This window comes from Populus nigra, chromosome 1 (genome assembly GCF_951802175.1).
Source record: "Populus nigra chromosome 1, ddPopNigr1.1, whole genome shotgun sequence".
In the NCBI taxonomy this organism is placed as follows: Eukaryota; Viridiplantae; Streptophyta; class Magnoliopsida; order Malpighiales; family Salicaceae; genus Populus; species Populus nigra.
Window position 1 is genome coordinate 11,580,112 of NC_084852.1, and position 20,912 is coordinate 11,601,023.

The following is a 20,912-nucleotide window of genomic DNA, read 5'->3' on the forward strand; positions in this document are numbered from 1 at the left end:
TTAGATTAATTTGAAAATTGGATATCAACAACTAAGAATGAAAGAAGGAGATGAATAGAAAACTGTCTTTAAAACTAAATATGATTTATATGAGTAGTTAGTTATACCTTTTGAACTTGCTAATGCACCTAGTATTCTCATTAGATTAATTAATCATGTTTTGCGCAATTTTAAAGTTAAGTTTTTTATGGTTTACTTTGATGATATTTTAACTTATAATAAGAATTAAGAGGAGCATATTGAATATTTAAGGAATGGATTGATTATTTTGCGAAAACAATATTTATATTCTAATATGAAAAGGTGTGACTTTTGCATGGAAAAGATTGTAATTCTTAGATATATTGTTAGTGCAAAATGTATTGAGATGTATAAAGAAAAGGTTATGGTTATCCAAGAATGGTCTATACCTTAGTCAATCATTAAGACAACAAGGTTTCACAGTTTGGCTAATTTTTAAAAGAGATTTGTTAAAGGTTTTAGTACTTTAGCCGCATCTTCAACTGAGATGGTTAAGCTCAATGAGATACCTAAGAGCATTATGTTTGACTATGATAAATTTCTAAGCTACTTCTAGAAGGTTTTTGTTGGGGAAATTAGGAACATAATTGTTATTTTCTACTACTTGTCATCCATAAACAGATGGTCAAACTGAAGTAGTTAATAAGATTTTAAATATACTATTAAGAACTATCGTTCAAAAGAATTTAGAAAATTAGGAAGATTGTCAATTATTTATTGAATTTACTTATAATAGAAGTGTGTATTCTACTACTAATTATTTTCATTTTGAAATTGTCTATGACTTTAATCCTTTGGATTTCTTTTCTTTATCTATAGCTGAAAAAATTAGTTTTGATGACAATAGAAAAACACAGGTAGTATAGGCTCTCCATGAGAATGTCAGGAGACAAATGCAAATAATAATAATAATAATGAACAATATGAATTCAAAGCTAATAAAGGGAGAAAAAGGTTATTTTTTTAATTAGATGATTGAGTTTGGGTGCATATGTAAAAAGAAATGTTTTCTAAACAAAAAAGATCTAAGTTGATATCGAAAGGAGATGGACCATTTCAAATCCTTGAAAGATTTTAATAATAATACTTATAAAATAAATCTACTAGATGAGTATAATGTTATAAAATGGATCTACTAGATGAGTATGGTGTTAATACTACTTTTAATGCCTTTTTTTTTATCTCTCTTTGTTTGGTATAGGTGATGATTCTAGGTTGAATCCTTTTAAAAAGAGAAGGGATGATGCGATCCAAACTACACCAAAGGATCTATAAGAAGTTCCAGTTGGGCCAATTACAAGATCAAGGACAAAAAAGCTTAGAGATACATTCAATGAGCCTATTCAGAGCATTTAGGCCAAGATAAATTTCAAGAAGGCTACAACTTCAACAAATGATGATCAGACCTTATTCAAATTAATTCATGCATAAAAGGGGCCTAATCCATCTATTTCATGGGCTGACTAATTTTGGCAGTTAGAGACTTATTTTTTCTAATGCACAGTCTTACTCTAACAAGTATAGTTTTTTTTATCAAATTATTGGACCAGGCTAAATTTCATCAGAGATTTCTAGAGGTCTCTAATCTATATTGGACTAAAATTGAAGGGCAATTATACATCGGGAAGGCCTTGCGATAAGGTCTAGAAGCTACTGTGTAGGAATTGTATTAATTTCCTAGTTGATTTAGGATTCTTTTTCCTATTTTATTTAAATTATTTTATTATTTTTCTAGTATTGTTTAGAACGCTTTTACGTATTATGAATAGGGTTATTTGGCTTGTATTTATACTTTTTTTTTGTTTTTACATACTTTGATTTTAATAATTATTATTGTGCGTGTGAGGTTTTGCTCATACTTTTTGGATCTTCATTAAAGTATTCTGACTTATCAAAGAATTGATCAAGGTTCATGATGTCTTTTATACTTCTCGTTTGCGTCTCTTTATAGGCATTAAGTAAGGGTTCAATTATTTATAGTCTTGATGTCTCGGTATAAGTTATCGTTGTGTCAAGCTCAATTCCAAACCTGATTTTAGTTTTCTTAGAAATAGTTGATTTGATAATGAGTTTCTAGATGTATATATCCTTATAGATTGCATCAAAAACCTTATTTAAAAACAACTATTTTATCCACAACCCCTTTTTCACTGAAATCTAGCATCACAATGACTACCACTTTTCTTTTCTCCACGCTACCACCATAAATGACCCCACCTTTCTTCACCACTCAATCTAAACGAACCAACATTATGACCATAAATCTTCTCCTCATTATCATAACCCAATTGTTTTACCTTATTTTCAAAATATTTTTTCTAAAAATCCAAAAATAGTAAAAAACCAGCACATAAAAAATTCTTTTTTTTATGCATTCACGTCATTTTTGTCATTTTTAATGTCTTTTCAAAAGAATCCAAAAATTAAAAAAATTATTTTCAATGTGTTCAACTATTAACACACTCATTTCAAAATAATTGATTAATTTTTTTCATCAAATTGACATTGATGTTGCCTTTCTAAAAAAAAAATCAAAATACAAAAGTTAGAAAAATTAAAAAATAGGACAAAAGGATCAAAGCGCAAAGCAAGAAAATGGAGGGACCAAGATAAAACCAAGTTACTTGGTCACCAAGTTGCTTAGGGACCAAGCACTTAGGAGAAAAAGACAAAATTATAAATAATATCAAAAATATCAAAAGAAGGAAGGAGTGAGAAAAAAAACCTAAAGAGGACCCATTAAAAAAATATATCATAAAAAAAAAGAACTCTCTCTCTCACACACCTAAAAAACCCTAGACTTTTTTTTTTACAAGCCATCACCCTCACATAAGAAAAAAAAAAAGACCCCATAGAAGACATAAATCAATCTCTCCCTCATGCTCTCCCTTCATGTCAAAATCGAAACACACAAAAACCAAAAATCTCTTTTTTCTCTCTTTCCTTTATTCATGGGCTAGATAAATAAATGGGCTAGCAAAAGATAATATTTATGGTCCAAAGAATTATTTATAACAAACCTAAAATCAAGTTCATAATAGGTTAGAAAAAAAACTCAAACCAAAGGCCAGAATAGGTTAGCAAAAAGGAAACCCAAGCTCTGAAGCCCAATGTCTGATCTTATAACTATGCTGAGCAAAGCCAAGTCAATCAAGTGGGATAAATAAATTTGTTGGAAAAAATAATTCTATATGTATTAAAAACTTATTTTATAACACACCTAAACTTAAGTCCAAAATAAGTTGCAAAAAGAAAACATAAGCCTTGAGGCCCGAGCTTGTGACTATGCTTAAGCCAAAATATACTTTTTTTAAGCTCAATTATAACTCTTCAACTTTCCACTATATAAATTATAGAACAAATATTGTATTTTTCTAATATGGGATAAAGGGTTTTAAATCTCACCAAAACATGTGAATCAAAGATTTTTGGAGATTAATTTCTCATTCATCCATATTTTATTTTTATCATGTTAATACTTCATATTAAAAAACTATCATTAGAAGATAATTTACAATGAAGTTTTTAATCCTAAAAATAAGTGGACTCCACTTTTAATTTGACATCAAATGATCTCATTAACCATGTTTTAAAAATAAATTCTTAACAATTTCCCACATGAAAAGAAATTTTTTTACTAGTATATAAAAACTCAAAGATTTGTATAAAGATAATAATTTGGTATGTCACTATATCAATGTAAGTAGTTTTTAGTTTTGAGGCTTTCTTGGTGAAATACTATTGGATATTCTTGGTTAAATAGTGAATGTGATATCTTAAACTATTTAGTTTTTTTATGTAAATCAAGACAATAGTACTTACATGGTTTTCTATCTAGAGATTTCCTTTGATTCTCTTTGTTATGTTTATTTTGGTTCTGAATAACTTATAGATTCATGAGTGCTTTAGAGAATTTAAACTTTAATAAACTCTAAAAAAGACAATCATATTTTTCACTTATATAGGTGATCTTTAAAAGTTTCTACTATACTCCACCTGGTATACAAAGATATGAAAATCACTAAGAGCACAACTTACCATTTATCATACTGCAACTAACATCTTTTTCATCTTAGAAATAAGCATGAAATAATAATTTCTGAGTGTTATTGAGAATATTAATGGCCTAATTTTCCTTTTGAACTTAGATCTTAAGATCTCTAATCAATTAGGTAGGGTTACCATCATTATATCATTCATCTTTAAAGGCTTTAAACCTATTTATCTTGAGAAATTATCCACGAGCTTTCTCAACAAACTTTTAACTAATGGATCTGTAATATTTTCATTTGACTTTACATAATCAATGGAAATTATTACATTCGACGGTAAGTGTTTAAAAATATTATGTTTATGATGTATATGTCTAGACCTACCAGTATACATACTATTTTGGTCAATATGAAATATCCTCTAAGATATTCCAAAGTCACTCGGTTTTCTCTCTGGCTTTATTAAGAGTAATAAACTATTATTCTATTGTGGATCTTATGATATGTATTTTCTTAAAGGATTTTTATTATACAACTACTCAATTGAGAGTGAAGACATATTCACTACTGAATTTGAAATTCTTAATATTAGATATTCAATTCTTATCACTATACTCTTTTAATACCATTGGGTATCCAGTATAGTATCGAACATAATCTAAGATTTATCTTAAATATTTGAGTACTATATTTATTGTTTTTTAATGATTAATATTTGGATTAATGGTAAAACAACTTAGTTTACTAATTAAGTATGCGATATTTAGTCTTGTGCAGTTCATAACATACATCAAGCTTCCAATTATCAGAGAATATTCTAGCTAGTTTATTCTCTTAACTTATTTTTAGACAGATGTGCACCTATGTTCATTGGTGTTTTGACAGTGCTATTGCTACCTTTAAAACATTTATCGAGATTTTTCTAAACATAATGAGATTGAAACAATATTAATCCATCAAATATCCTAGTAATTTTTACTCCTAGTATGACATCTATAACACACCCAAATTTTTTTTATGCCAAACTTATTAGTTAACAAATTCATAATAGACATGACCATATGATCATTGCTATCTAAAATTAGTATATCATCCATACAAAGAAATATAATGACATAAACTTTATCTTTGTTTTTTATATAAATATATTTATCAACTTCGTTGATTTTAAACTCATTTGAAAACATAACTTAATTAAATTTTTCATGTCATGGTTTAGATGCTTGTTGCAAATCATATAATGACTTGACAAACTTATAGAATTTTTTGTTTTATCCTTTAACAATAAACCTCTTAAGTTTTTCATATAAACTTCTTTGTCAAGGTCACCATCTAAGAAAAAAAATTATATTTATTTGATGTATTTCAAGTTTGTCAATAATTAAGATGGCTATTAACATTTGTATGAAATTTGTTTTTGACACTTCTTAATATGTATCAAAATAGTTCACACCTTCTTATTGTTTGGGTCCTTTAACAAGAAGTTTCCATCAACTTTTATTTTTCTTTTGAAGATCCACTTATATCCCAATGGTTTACTTCCAGGTTAAAGACTCACTAGTTCTTATGAATGATTATTCACAATGGATTTAATTTTATTATTGGCTACCTCCTTCCAATGGAAAGCTTCATTATAAGACACTGCCATTGAGGAGGTTCAAGATTTGTTTTCTAACAAGTATGTTAGAAAATCAAGACCAAGTCTTTTGTTTGTTTTTTCCTTTTACTTATTATAGTCTTAACTTGAATTCATCATCTTCCGTTAATGATGACTACTTGAGATAAATTTAATCGGTCTCTTAAGTAAAAAAATTTCTTGTGTTTTATTAAATGGAAACACATCTTTAAACAATGTAGCATTCCTTGATTTTATTATTGTATTAGAATGAATGTTCTTAATATTTGATTTATGTACAAGAAATTAATATATACTATGCCTTAGTTTTATAAGCATATACAATAAAAACACAATTCACAGTCTTAGATCCTATCTTAACAATTTAGGGATTAGATACTGCTACTTTTACAAGACAACCTTACATTTTAAGATATTTATATGAAGATCTTTTACTTTTCTATAATTCTTATGGTGTATTTTCTAAATTTTATAGGATACTTTATTAAGTATATAATTGGCAGTTAGAATTGTCTTCCCTCACAAGTTCTAAAGTGTTCTCGAACTTATCAATATAGCATTCACCATTTCTTTTAGTATTTAGTTTTTATTTTTTACGATGTTATATTTTACAAGAGAATTTTGTATGTTTTCAATGTGGAACATGAGATTTTAAGTTTTAAAAATATAAGTCAATCATGATTCCTTTAGATAAATTTTTCATTTACTTATGATTTATTTTAATAATATTAATATTTCATGTTAAACAACTTTTGTTGAATAATTATTTTCAATAAAAATTTAAACCCTACTTTTAATTTTACCTTAAATATTCCCGTTAATTATATTTTTTAAAACAAATTCATGAGTGATGATAGTACTTATAGCTACTCCCATAGAATTATGAAATGCTTGTTCGACTATGGTGGTTGGGCTTAAACCCTTGTCTTTGTGTATTACGATAAGCATGACCGGGAGCCACAACAGGCTGGAAAAAGAGTTTTTACAACTTAGAACATTATGTATATGACTTTCATCAATGCAATATTGATTATTTTTTAAATATTTTTTATTTAGAAATATATTAAAATAATTTTTTTATTTTTTAAAAATTATTTTTAATACTAACACGTTAAAATGATCAAAAAATATAAAAAAATAATTTTAAGCAAAACAAAATTAATTTTCATAGAAACATTATTTAGAACGCAATCCAACCTAGAAATAAAAACAAGAAATAGTTCCTTTTTTTTTCTTCATGAAAAAAAAATGATTAGTTAAACATTCATAATTTGCCTCTGTTTTACTTGAAGTATTAAGTTAAATTTATTTTATTTTTAATTGAATTACATTAAAAAAAATCTATTTATTTTTTTATAACAAAAGAAGTGAAGGAACCATTACTTAAGTCAATTTGGATTGCTTAAAAGCATTAGGATGTTGATGCTATCATGACTTCAAGTCTTTGGTTACTTCTTTTTTTCTTTTTTATCCTTCGTAAAGTAAGTAAATTGTTTTTGTTCACGTAATTCAATCACAAAAAAAAATTAAAATTAACCAAGGATATAAGTGCTTAAAGTCGTAGAAGTAAAAACATAAATTTTAATTTAGGTAAAATGGTAAGTAAGTTGAATCAATCAACCAATCGATGGACCATGGGAATAAGAAAAAGAAAAGATTTGTGGTTATGAAAGTCAAATTATTATGATATTTTATGAAATACAGCAGAACAGGAGAAGATCCAAAGATGAAGAGGTATATTCTATGCTCACTCCTTTAGGTTCAATTTGTTCAGTGGACTAGGAACATTTTATGATGTCATTTGACATGAGTATCATGATGAATTTTTATTTGCCATAATTACCAATATACCCTACTTTGAGAGGAGAAAAAAAAATCTTGTATTCTGTTGCAAAGAATATATATAATTAATTATCAACATTGTTCTTTTAGATCCCATTAATCTTTTTTCTACTAAAATTACTTTCACCGACAAAAAAAAGGAGAAAAAGAAGAAAGAAAGTCTAGCATTACAATGTTAGTACAAGCATTTACGCATATAGATAGTGTTGGCCTGAGCATCACAGTGAACTAAACAAAAAAATAAAAAATAAAAAGTTATCGTATAATATTATAGTCATTAGAAATCCTAATTACTCTTTAGAATTTTAAAATAAGATACTCTTGTTATGCTAAAAAGATATATTATTATTTTAAAGCATCCTATATGAAGTAAGTTGTTTTGATACTTGTCTTTTATTTCTAATGGTCTATTATGTCTAACTTACCGATAGTCTATCTACATGGGTCTACTGCGATGAGTTAAACCGGGATAGCTTTTATGATTATTCATTCTAAAGTCCAGGTTGTTTTTCTCATTCCTAATTTGTTAGGGGAATTGATATTTTTATGTCCATTTACTCCTGATCATGACATAAAACTATTAATAGTTTATCAAGATATGTCAATGAATAATTGGATAGGTTTTTATTGGGCTCATTAAACTCGATCCAAATCCTAGAAGGAGGTATTGCTAAACACTTTGTTATGTAGCAATAATTTATGGATAATGACCTTTATTTTATTTATCATGTAACATCAGGGTTTACTCATAAATTTTGCTAAATGAGAATTTTGTATTCTAGTCCTAAAATATTTGAGCATTAATCATTGTGGGTTAATCTATTTCATTGTGGAAGACATTCAAAACTTCTTAAAAATTTAATATTCATATTGTCAATCAATAAATGTTAGATTGAATCGGGAAATCTTGCATGCTCTTGAGGAAGAACAATAAAAAAAAATAGCTTTTGTTTTACTCAAAAGAAACACAGAATTATAAGTGATGTCTTTACGTTCTTCCCAAGGGTCCAATGTATGGCCAGCATCTAAAAGAAAAGACTTCACAACACAGCAGCCTCCCATTAGTGCCTACATCATTTATTTGTCTACTTTCTTCTCCAAAATAGCCCACAACCAATAACTAAATGAATATAAACAAATGTCAGGTTCTATTTTTATCAACACACCAACCTCAGAAAGTGTTCCATGAAAGAATAACAAGCAAGTAGAGCGAAAAAACTAAAGAAGCACAAGACACATTCATTGTTTTTCTCAACCTTGTCCTTTCCTCCCTCTCTCTAATCTCTTAAAGGAATAAAAACACTTCAACACATAGGAGAGGATAAAATAAAGGAATGAAAACTCATGAAACAAAACAATAGCATGCAAAGGAAATGAAACTAACAGATGGAGGCTGAAAGTATCTCAAAAGTTAAACTGAGGTTTTTCCAACACAAGAAAAGAATAAATAGAAGGTCTAGCCCTACACATTTAAAGCATCAATAACACCCAAATAATTGTCACATCCAAATAGGGGAAAAGACACTAGCCATACTTGCAAACTCTAAAAGGTGTAGCTTAACTGATTAGGTTCTGAGTTTACTTTTCAAGGATTATTAGTTCGAGTATCATAAAGCTTGAAGCTACTGGAGGCTTACATGGCCGTTAACTTTAGGATCTCAAGAGATTAGTCGAGGTGTATGTAAGCTGATCTAAACACCCAAAGTTAAAAATAAAATGGTAGTGATTGTTTTGTGTCTCTTGTCCCTATGAACACCACTAAACCTCTCTTTTCTTTTGAAGTCAATGTCTTAAAGAAGCAGGCTCCTTTATGACAACTCCTTATATGATTTGAGTCTCTTGCAAGGATTGTGATGCACCTTTAAAAACCTTTCTTCTTTCCTCCACTTATCTTTTCTCTTGGGTTTTGTTACTCTTTGTTGCCTTTCCCTTTCTTGTTCTCTCTTTTTTCCTCTACTGTCACTTTTCTATTTCTTTCTTTTATTTTTTCTCTTATTCTTGATGTTCCTTCTTTCTCTTTTTTTTTTAGATCCTTTGACGTGGGTATTGAAAGCCTCTTTTATAGGCAAGGATCGGAGAATGGTGGCCTCTTTTCATAACCATTCCTCGCAGCTCACGCTCCTCCCTTGTCCATCTTGCAAGCTGGTCGAAGGTACGTGTACAAGCTTCTCACAGTTTTGGCTGATTTGGGTAGTGTTCTTTACTGTGTTTTGCAGGTTTTTAGGAGTTAAGAATAGGTGGGAAAAGGGTTGTAATTAAGGTATGAAGATAGGGATATAAGGTGGGCATGGTGGTTATCTTTAATGAGGAGCAAGAGGGGTGGTTCATAGGGAACTTAAGCCATATCTTATTAGCGAAGAACCTCATATTAGAGAAGAAGAACTTGGACGACGTGGCATCCCTCTCCTTGCTAAACAGCTGAATGACGTGTCGTCTCCATCTTTAATTAGGGATTCTAATTAAAGCAAACATTGTTGTTTCCCTTTTCAATTTGGTTTTTTTGATTAAACCGACGACGCCATTTTGGATAAAACAACTAGATCCGGGCATTTTAATTGCTTTCGACTTAAGGCCTTGGTTTCGCCAAACTCTCAAAATGGCATGAATTGGACTCCTTATTACAAAATCATTTTCAATTGTATCCTTGATCCTTCTTAAATCAGTCTCGGCATTTAAATGTGTGGATCAATATAGTCCCTGGATCTTTTATTAGTGCAATTTCAACCCAAGTTGACTTTAAATTTTAAAATTCTATTCAATTGAGACCCAAAATAAACCAATTATGCCTTTATAATTTTAGTGCCTTTTTTTATTTTAGTCAACGGACCTTCAAGTCTTCTAATTTTTGTCAAATTGACACTTAATTCCAAATTTTTTGTTCAATAATTCAACTAAGACCTTCTATGTTTTCACCAACTTAATTTTAGTCCTTGAATTTCTAATTTATGCAATTTGGCCATAGTTTTCAATTGTTCTCTTCAATTAAAGTATTAAACTCATAATTAACTGACCTGGACTTCCAAACTTTTCCAACTTGTTCATTTTGATCCCTAGTCTTCTTATTTGTGTGATTATAATCAATTTCAACCTTTTTTCAATTTCTTCAATCAAACCCAAATTATATGTCCTCATTAATTTGATTGGTTGTAAATTGAATCTTTTTTTATAATTTTTCTTGAAAATGACATTTTCTTAGAAAATTTTCTTTGAACATTTTGGGAATTAATTTGGAATATTTTGAGGATTTTAGGGGGGGTGAAAATTTGGTTACGACATGTAGAAGACATATAGAATGTATTCTAGTTTGCATATTCGTGCTAAGGTAAGGGGGACCAAAAAAATTGAAATGTAAAAAAAAGTCGTCAATATTCTGGGAATTATTTTGCATTTTTATTTGGAATATTCTGGGAATTCTTTGCAAAATATTTTTATCTCTGAAACTTTATCTTCACTCAAAATTCATTAATTAAATATTAAATTTATTAATCATATATTTGAAATACATAAATTTTTATTAATAATTAAATATATTTATATAAACAAAATTAATATCACATATAATTAATTAATTGACTATATAACATATATACTAACACATAAACCTTACAATATCAAAATCTTTGAATTAACTCAGGACACATGCAAGCAAATATTTTTAAACTACTAATTTTTATTTTATTTCATGCTGGGAGAGCTATAGGCTATGAAGGATCTATTTATTTTTGTGTTTTAAAAGTATTTTTAAAAAATTTTATAAATTTTTTATTTTTTTCTTTACTTCAAATTAGGATTTTTTGGTGTTTTCATATCATTTTAATATGATAATATTAAAACTAATTTTAATTTTTTTTTAAAAAATATTATTCTAATACATTTTTCAACCAAAAAAAACATTTTTAAATCTACTTTTCTATCGCAACTCAAACACCGTCATGAGAACATTCTTGCCACTTTGAAATTCGAGCCGTGTGTTTTATTTTGAAAAGCAGTGCAAGTGGGCATGGTGCATCGCAGCCACCTACAAAATCCAGCATCTTTCTCCCTTATCGGTTTTTATTAACTATGTGCAAAAATACAAAAAAAATAAAAAAATAAAAAAAACTCTTGTTTGGTAGAATATATACTTGGAGAAAAAAAATCAAAGAATAGAATAAAAATCTTTCAAAAGCATAGAACATAAAATATTGGAAGGGATAGTCGGTATCTCGATTGTCAACCAAATGAGTCTATCATGTGTGTGTATAAATGAACCGCCAAATTTTAAAGATAGAAATAATCGTTGTATTTTAAAAAAAAATATTTCATTTTTATAATAAATATGTCTAAAATCATTTCTAGAAGTTTTTTAAAATTCTAATATATATATATAAAGAAAACTTTTAACTGTGTGTCATATATTGATCTTAGTTAGCATTTCGAAATGATCCTGAAAAATTAAACCGTTCGTGCCTGTTCATAATAAATTTATATTTTATAGTTCATCTAGAAGACAAACATGACATTTCTTCTAAGAAAACTTATGGTATTTTCAGAAAAAAAAATATTCAACTTATTTATAGCATGCTTTTCTGGAAATGGAAAACAAAACACAAATTATAAAAATATATTTTCTATACTAAAAAATATATGCTTGATTTTACAAAAGTTTACTTTTTTATCATATAATTTAGTAAAAAATAATTAAAAAAATCTAAAATCTAATGGAGTTTTGCCCAGATCGTGAATTCAACAGGTTAAGTCATGAAATTTGAATCGATCTATTATATTATCATCTTAATATTAAAAAAAAATCATCTTAATTTATTTTTAATGTTTTTAACTGACCATCTAAGTTACCTTTAAACCCCAAATTAACTAATTTTATCCGGATTAAAAAATTTATGATTAATTCATGGAACCAAAATTAGAAACAATATTAAATAATTTTCTATGACCTAAATATATTTCTAACATTAATTTTTTTTATTCCAGATGCATCGAAGCACAACCCAGTAAACTCTTTCCATACTAATATGAAAAAAAAAGTGGTTTATATATATATATATATATATATATATATATATATATATATATATATTTCATTGTTTAGACGATAGGGGTGAAATTTTTTGAATTTGAGCGGTCCAACTTCTACGTATTGGATTGATATTTGACTAATGAGATTTGTTATATCCCGTTAGTAATTCAAATTTCCCCTTTTCAACTAATTTGACCAGCTTTCAAAATAAAAATTGTTTTTTTTTATTTTTCGGAGGTGGCTCTTCTAGATATTATGCCTTGGTTGGGGTTTGAATCGGTCCTATACAAGAAACAACCAAACAAACCCCAAGTATTTTGTTGAATGTGGTTCCTTAGTTGGCAGCCACAATATCGGAAGGTCAATAATTCCAGCCCCGTCTTCTACAAGGAGGGTTGTCTCTAACCATTTATTATATTATATTATATATTATATATTATAAATAAATAAAAGCTGAACGACAGCGGTTTTTTGCCACGCCTCCGAAAACAAAAGCCTTACTCATGTCACTGTTTATTATAATTTTTAAATTTATTTTTAAAAAAAAAAACTAAATTGCAACGATTTTTTACGGTGCCTCCGGAAACATATGCACTATTTACATCATTGTAGCCCTACAGTTACATGAAAATGGTGACTTCGGTCCTCGCGTTTCCCTTTTGTTATGTTTTAATTCTTGATATTTTGGTTATCAAAATTTATTTTTATTATTTTTTAATCTTTAAGTTTTTTTTAAAAAAATTATTAGAAAATAAAAATAAAAAAATATTTAGTTGACCGTAACCATAAAAAAAATTAAATTTGATGTTAATGAGTTTCTCTTGGATAAAAAAAATTTAATAATAACAGTTTTGTCTATTAATAATACAGAAAAAATAGATCAAAGTCCATATAAAATATTTTTAGATCTTATATGATTTTCAAGTCTTGGAGTGTTTTCAATGTATTCAAGGATTTGAAATAAGGTAATTTATGTTTTTAATTTGTTTTAGAGGTATTTTATGTTAAAAATTGGCTAAAAATTGATCTTTAAAGTAAAAAATCTCAGCACTGATTTTTCAACTATCAGAGATGATCAAGAAATTATTACAGCAATTGATGCATTGCCTGTTATATTTTTTTTATATATATAGGTATGTGAATCTAGACTAGGCCGACATTCGCCCACATTTTTTTTTATATGCAGGCATGCGGATCATGATTTCTTTTTTTAATTGAAAATAAATTTAAATTTAAATTTAAATTTAAATTAATAATTACAATGCTATTTAACAAACTATATGATTATATCATACTTCTCAAATGAGATTAGACATTTTATCCTTATATTTGCAATCATTTTTTTTTACAATTATACATGAGTGTAGTATGCAAAAAATTATAAAAAAAATGCACAGAGAATTAAATAATTTTTAAATTGTTAACTTTCATATGGTTTTCATAAATTAATTGTTCTTTGTATAATTTATAATGTAATGGGAAAATATAATGGAATGCAATGAGTTGTTGCATTACATTTCATTATTTGGTTACAAATACTCTTAATAATATGATGAAAAACTTGTACAAAGTTTTTCATTCTAGTCCCTATAGTTTTGAAAAAATATTTTAGTCTATAAATCTTACTTTTATGTATTTTTAAAAATTATAATTTAGTTCTCATAATAAAGAAAACTTCTTATAATTAGGTCTTTGTATGACTCCTCAAGATCATGTAATTGTTCGTTACACAGTCTTTATTGCTTGTAATGTAATAAATCATCATAATTGCAATGATATATTACAGTATAATTTTAAATATTACTCAATCTAATATATCATTATATTATAAGATTCATTATATCTAATTATACATGCTGTTAGGATATCATTTGGCTTGCTATACTTTTTTTTTTTTTTTGAGTATAAGAATGTAAAGAAAATCATTTTCAAAGTGTTAGTCGTCTGTTTGGAAGTGTAATTATGTTATTTTTCAAAGTATTTTTTACTTGAAAATGTATTAAAATAATATTTTTTTTATTTTTAAAAAATTATTTTTAACATCAGCACATCAAAATGATTTGAAAATATAAAAAAAATATTAATTTGAAACTAAGAAATTAAAATTATTTTAATTATTTTTAAAACGTAAAAACAAATATATATATATATATATATATATATATATATATATATATATATATTTATAAGGAAACAAATCAAATAATCTTTGCGTGCTTAGCATTTCAATCGATGTAAAATATTAAGTTTTCTAATTGGGTGTTGTGTTATTCTAGTAATGTTAATATATTAAATGAAATGATATGGAAATCTCTTTAATTGGTTGTAATGAATTTTATTAAAAAAAAATTGAGTTTATTTAAGATTTTTAATAAATTCTTAATAATTATCCGAAATGCATTTGTTAGCCTAACCCTGACTGAAATAATCTTTGAAATAATTTTCGTCCCTGCAGCGCAAACAAAAATTTATAAAATTAAAATATTTTTTTGTTTAAAATTAATTGTTTTTTAAAGGAAGAAAAAAAAAATAATGCTCCATGGTATACTTCTTTTCAATTCTTTTTTTTTTTTAAAAAAAAGAAGTCAACATCTTTCCATTTTTAACAATTCGTTAATTTTAAATAAATAATAATAAAAAAACAAAACCAGAAATCAGGAATTGTTCACTCTCTCCTCTCTCTCTCTGTGGGATATGGTTTTTTAGTTTAAATTTGGTGACTTTGAGCTCTCAAAAGACACACGCAGAGCGAGAGAGAGAGAGAGAGGACTGAAGCGGGTGTCTAAAACAGCAGAAGACATCTGTGTTCTGTCTTGGTGTCCTAAAAAGAAAAAAGAAGAACAACAACTTGAAAGAGAAAAACAAGATATGGGCACCACTGCTAATCAAGATCAAGCAATCAAACAATTGCAGTCCATAATGGACCAAAGTCAGCTCTCAAAAACCACTTCATAGTCTTTTTAAATCGTTCTTTTTACTTTTTCCCGTGAAAATTTGATCTAAAATTACTAACAAAAAGCTTCTTTTTTTTTTTTTTTGCAGTAGATGAGTCAATGAAGAACACATATCAGGTTAGTTTCTCTTGGAACTTTGTTGATCTGATTTATTTTTGACTGATTCTTATAGTTATTGAACTATCTGGTTTAGTTGACTGTTTGTTTTACTAAAAATAGATTTTTTTTATTGTTTCAATCAAACATAAACAAGATAATCATACATATACAGTTCCGCTTCGTTTGGATTTGATCTGGGTTTGTTTATGATTTGCAGTGTTCTCTTTGTTACTGCCTTTGCATGTTACATGGTCTGATTTATATGTAAAAAGATTGGTGTTTGCTGTATTGGTCTGATAGGTTTTTGCTATTGGATACTATTCGTTGATCTCCTTTATGCTTTTCTGGTTCAGAAGATAATGCCAACGCATGTTCATTGCTCTGAAATTTGCTGGATCTTTATAATAGTTGTTGATACTGGAATAGGCTCTAATGATTTTACTGTACTTCCATGAAAATTTTATTTTTCTTTTCTTTTCTTTGTCGGAGCAAAAGTTTGGAGCCCTTTTTTTTTTAATTTTGAACTGAATTTGATGAAATATCCTGGACAGCACCACAAGATATTAGGATTTCATGATCTTTATGTTTGAAATATACAACTTTTTTTTTTTTTTGTAAACTTATTTTATTCGAGTAGCAAAAACCTATCATATTTACTGCATGTTGCCTATAGTCTTCAGATGCTTGAATGGCCTCGTTTCATCATTCTTTCTCAAAATAGATGTATTGAATTGTATGAATTCAACTTCCTTTTCCTTTTGGTATATTTGATGAAGAAGGAATTGTCTTGACTCTTTCAAGTGAATGGAATGAAAAATAGGTCCAAAAGATTTGGCAGCATCAGAAACTAGCATTAAGTTCATAATTTGGGATGGAAATGATCTCAAAATAGGACAATCATCTAGAGAGTTACAATTTCCTTCCAAGTCTGGATTACATGAGTGATGAGACCATTTCTGTGGCTAGTTGCACAGTTCTTCATTCAAGATTTCCTACATTGTAGGAGGATTACAAGGAAACGACAAAAGAAAGTTTGAGGAATACTTGATGTCATTTTCGATTATTTCTATATCTTCATTATCCTATTGCATTTGCGGTTTCCTCTTCCAATATTTGTTGTATCAAGAAAAGGTATTCTAATAAACAAATGTTCTACTTTAATCTTGTCCTATGATCTGCAGAATATGCACCAGGGATATCCAACAGAAACTTTGGTGCGGTTTCTCAAAGCAAGGGACTGGAATGGTGCCAAGGCTCATAAAATGGTTAGATCCATTTACTTACAGAGAAGAATGTGATTTAATTAACTAGTCCCTAGGAATTAAATATCCTCTTCATAGTCATTTGTCTTTGGGCCTCATTCCTGCTGTGGTTGCTTTGTTGTTCCAGTTGGTTGATTGTTTAGAATGGAGGATACAAAACAAGATCGATGACATGTTAGCGGTGAGTTTTCTTTTTCCTATAATTCTTCGGATGGTTGCTATTTGTTCTTTACAATGCAAAACTTGATTTTCTCTGATTCATCTTGACATGATTAAAAAGTCTGATCATGTTCTACTTGGGTTCTACATTTAGATATGTAGGTTTTTTTCCTGATCTGTTTTAACATATTTAGTGTATCTTAGAAGGGAAACAGGTACAATGATCCACAACCTTTTAAAAATAAATGAAGCAAATGAAGGAGAACCCTCCACAAAGCTTCCCTGTTTTACCTATATGTTCATGCAAGATGATGCTTTCATCTGGAATGAGATGCTGAATAAAAATGTCTGTCTCTGGACTTTGAAGGATAGCTGTTGCTCAAAATGCCCTCTCTTCTTTGAAGTAGACCAGCTGGTTATGCATTTCTTTGTAGTTTGCTGCCTTCTGCATTTCTCAGCAACTTCAGGATGTAAACTCTACCACACAAACTGGAATATAAACCTCCCAAGTGAAAATTAATGTCAGCTACTTGAACATGCTGCAATGTTCCAAACTGTTCTCTTATTAAGAATTGACTGAAAAAAGATATGCCTGCTGTCTTTTGTGCACAGTTCATTAAATCCGGCACAATATTTTGTTCTTGGAGCAGAAATTGGCATGCCCAGTTCTTTTCTAAATATATAAATTATATTTTGCAAACTTATGTTGTAGATACTTGTATGACCTTCTTCAGTGCTTCTGTTCAAACTTATGTTGTAGATACTTGTATGACCTTCAGTGCTTCCGTCCAAACGTGTGCTGTAAATACTTGACCTTCAGTGCTTCTCTTCAAAATCTATGTAACAATTGCATAGCTTGCATATTTGATAACACCATTTTTGTATAAGATTGCAAATAGAACGAGGCACCATTCATTGTACTTGTGGTTAATTTTCTAGCAGTTTATAATGGTTCATAGCACCTTAGTGAAACAGCTGTGCATTCCATCTGTTGGACATCTTTCATATTATTATTGATTTGATTATTTCTGTCTCAGAAACCAATTATTCCCTCCAATTTGTATAGAGCAGTTCGAGATTCTCAACTTTTAGGATTATCAGGCTACTCTAAAGAGGTATGCATTGATTTTTCCAAGTTCAGTTTTGCCATCCAACAGATATCATGGCTGTAGCCAGCTTGCTGAAGAGGAAGGGGAGGGAGAGGGGGGACGTGGGTGATTGAAATCCATTTTTCTATAACAATTTGAAAATTCTGCTTCTTTATGATTTACCTTGTTTTTTTTTCTGATGCAATCCCCCATAAGATCTTATAGCTGCAAATATTTCTGAGAATTTTTTAACGTAGTGTTTTCCCCTTTTATGCTGATCTTTCAGGGTCTTCCTATCATTACCATTGGTGCTGGGCTCAGTACATTTGATAAAGCTTCTGTAAGGATTTTTCATTTTATTACATCTTTATTTAAATATGAAGGTTAATAATTTGTGTTACTGCAGTGGTGATAATATTGACTAGTATCTTTGAACACTGCTATGTGCACATTTTTTTTTGTATGCAATTTACTGTTCGGTTGTATTCACTTCATCACTGCCTTTGATTGCTTTTAGGTACATTACTATGTGCAGTCACACATCCAAATAAATGAATATAGAGATCGTGTGATATTGGTGGGTTTAGTCTCGTCTGTGTTTATGACAAATAATTATCATTTTTTCTTGTTGCATAGCTGAATTTGGTTAGTTTTTCTTTTAGCCAACTGCAACCAAGAAGTATGGACGACATATTAGCACCTGTCTGAAGGTTTTAGATATGACTGGCTTAAAGCTTTCAGCATTGAATCATTTAAAGGTATCTTTTATGTTAAGCATACTTTTAATTTGTCACTGGTTTCAACTACACAGCTCTCCTTTCTTATTTATCCTTGCATGAATTTGCTGCATTTATTTATACAGGTGCGTTCATTGTACTGTATTACTTTCATGTTATGCAATTGTATTTAGAATCATTTAAAGGCATCTTATACTCGTTTATTGTAGTGTTTACCAGCAGTTTAACATGAAGAGTGATCTCTAAATGGTAATTTGAAGCTTTGAAAATTTCCAGAAAGGGAATAGGATATGTAATTGTAACTACTTGTGAGTGGAATTGTCACACAATCACGGCAAACTTTTAAGTTGAACAATGTTCGCCAGTGTTTGCTTTCAGCTGGTGATATCCACTTAATCTGCACTATTATTTTTATGTAGATGCATCTGCAGTTTTGTGGTTCTTTTTGTTTTATGTTTCTCTAAAGAGCTTGTCTAGGTAGAAGGTTTTGCCTCCTCATATTGTATCGACTAATTAGCTTATTTACTCTTGGTAGTCTTCTGAAACTCCCAAGTTCTGATATATATATATTTTTTAATCTTCTATTGCAGCTATTGACTACCATGTCCACAATTGATGACTTGAATTATCCAGAAAAAACAGAAACATACTATATTGTCAATGCCCCATATATATTTTCAGCTTGTTGGAAGGTTTGTGTTTGCTTTTTTTCTATTCTTGAAGAATTTTAGAATAGTTGTTTCAGGAATACGTTACACGTACCCTCTTCAGCAGCTTAAAACATTTTGGAATACTTTGGCAGGTTGTGAAGCCTCTCTTACAAGAAAGGACAAGGAAGAAAATTCAGGTGCTGCAAGGTTGTGGAAGAGATGAATTGTTAAAGGTTAAGTGGTGTAACAAAGCATTGTTTCTGAACTTTCTTCTAAGCTTGCATTTCATTTATAATATCAGCTATGGCTTTTATCTTCTAATGCACCTTTACTCCTGCCACTTAACGCTTTGGTATAGCTTCCTGATAGAGGACCGGTACTTTAAAAGACAAAAGCATGTTACTGAGAAAGAGAGTATTCATAGCAGCTCCTCCCTCATTGTCTTCCCTTCATTTTGCATTTTATATGGCAAATAGGAATTGGGACTCTAGTTACTGGATGATGGCCTTGACTTCTAATCACTCTTATGGGCTGTGATTGTCTTACGTTGTGTTTCTGCAAGGCAAAGCCAACTGAGTTGCTCTTGTTTCATTTCTTCTGGTGTACTTTCCACTTATTGAAGAATGCCAGTCTCGTATACCTCCTCCATGACACAAGCAACTAAAGATGTCTGACCAGGTTGATTTATCACTTGCATGCAGATTATGGATTATTCTTCCCTGCCACATTTTTGTAGAAAAGAAGGCTCTGGTTCATCCAAGAACACTGAGGATGGAAGCAATTGTTTCTCCCCGGACCATGCATTCCACCAACAGCTATACAGTTATATCAAACAGCAAGCTGAACTTCTGGATTCAATTTCACCAATCAAACAGGGGTCAGTCCATGTGGGTTTCCCTGACCCAGACCCCGAAGATGCCAAGATTGCTAAAACAATAGAATCTGAGTTCCACAGGCTCAGGAATCTGAATGGGCTATCTAACTCAGTAAATGGCCTTAAAGTTGATGGTAACTAACAGATGGAGAAGGGGCAGCTCTGACTCGTTGCATATTCATGCCTGACTACTTTGAAAGCAGGATTGTGTAATTCAGTTATTATGTCATTGCTTGTATCAAGCTCGATGCAGGTTTTGATAAAGACGAAACTAATCTGTAGGCTGACAAAACCACCTTCGAGTGGATAATTATATTCCAGTTTCAAATATCAGGAAGCACTTTTATTGCTTCACACAATGTGGTTTCCATTCTGATACTTCCCTTTCTTATTTTTGCTGTCAAAAAATGCTTTTGAATATTTTTTGTTAATTCTTTTATATATATTTTTGAATTTTTATGATATGTTATATTAAAAATAAATTTTTTAAAATAAATAAAAAGGTATTTCGATTCTGAAAAACTCTTAACAAACAATTATTATTTTGTCAAAAATATTATTTTTAATAAATTTCAAGAAAT

The 20,912-nt window shown here is 29.1% G+C and overlaps 1 protein-coding gene across 2 annotated transcripts; it reads left to right on the plus strand.

The window, feature by feature from the left end:
* Positions 1-15,150: 15,150 nt before the first annotated feature.
* LOC133674404 (phosphatidylinositol/phosphatidylcholine transfer protein SFH9) lies at positions 15,151-20,690 on the plus strand. Of its 2 annotated transcripts, none has more exons than XM_062095499.1 (11): positions 15,151-15,437; positions 15,554-15,579; positions 16,743-16,826; positions 16,951-17,004; positions 18,020-18,097; positions 18,357-18,410; positions 18,588-18,647; positions 18,733-18,828; positions 19,398-19,499; positions 19,610-19,690; positions 20,159-20,690. In XM_062095499.1, the coding sequence occupies exons 1-11, from the start codon at positions 15,377-15,379 to the stop codon at positions 20,471-20,473; spliced, it is 1,011 nt and encodes a 336-aa protein (XP_061951483.1). In that variant the 5' UTR covers positions 15,151-15,376; the 3' UTR covers positions 20,474-20,690. The 2 variants fall into 2 exon arrangements, with proteins under 2 accessions (XP_061951483.1, XP_061951476.1); XM_062095492.1 differs by having other exon boundaries at positions 15,153-15,437; positions 15,551-15,579.
* The last annotated feature ends 222 nt before the right edge of the window (positions 20,691-20,912 follow it).

Coding starts and splice junctions, on each gene's coding strand:
- LOC133674404 (XM_062095492.1), top strand. CDS start 15,377: ATGGGCACCACTGCTAATCAAGATCAAGCAATCAAACAATTGCAGTCC. Junction 19,500..19,609: donor TATTTTCAGCTTGTTGGAAG/GTTTGTGTTTGC, acceptor ATACTTTGGCAG/GTTGTGAAGCCTCTCTTACA. Junction 19,691..20,158: donor GAAGAGATGAATTGTTAAAG/GTTAAGTGGTGT, acceptor ACTTGCATGCAG/ATTATGGATTATTCTTCCCT.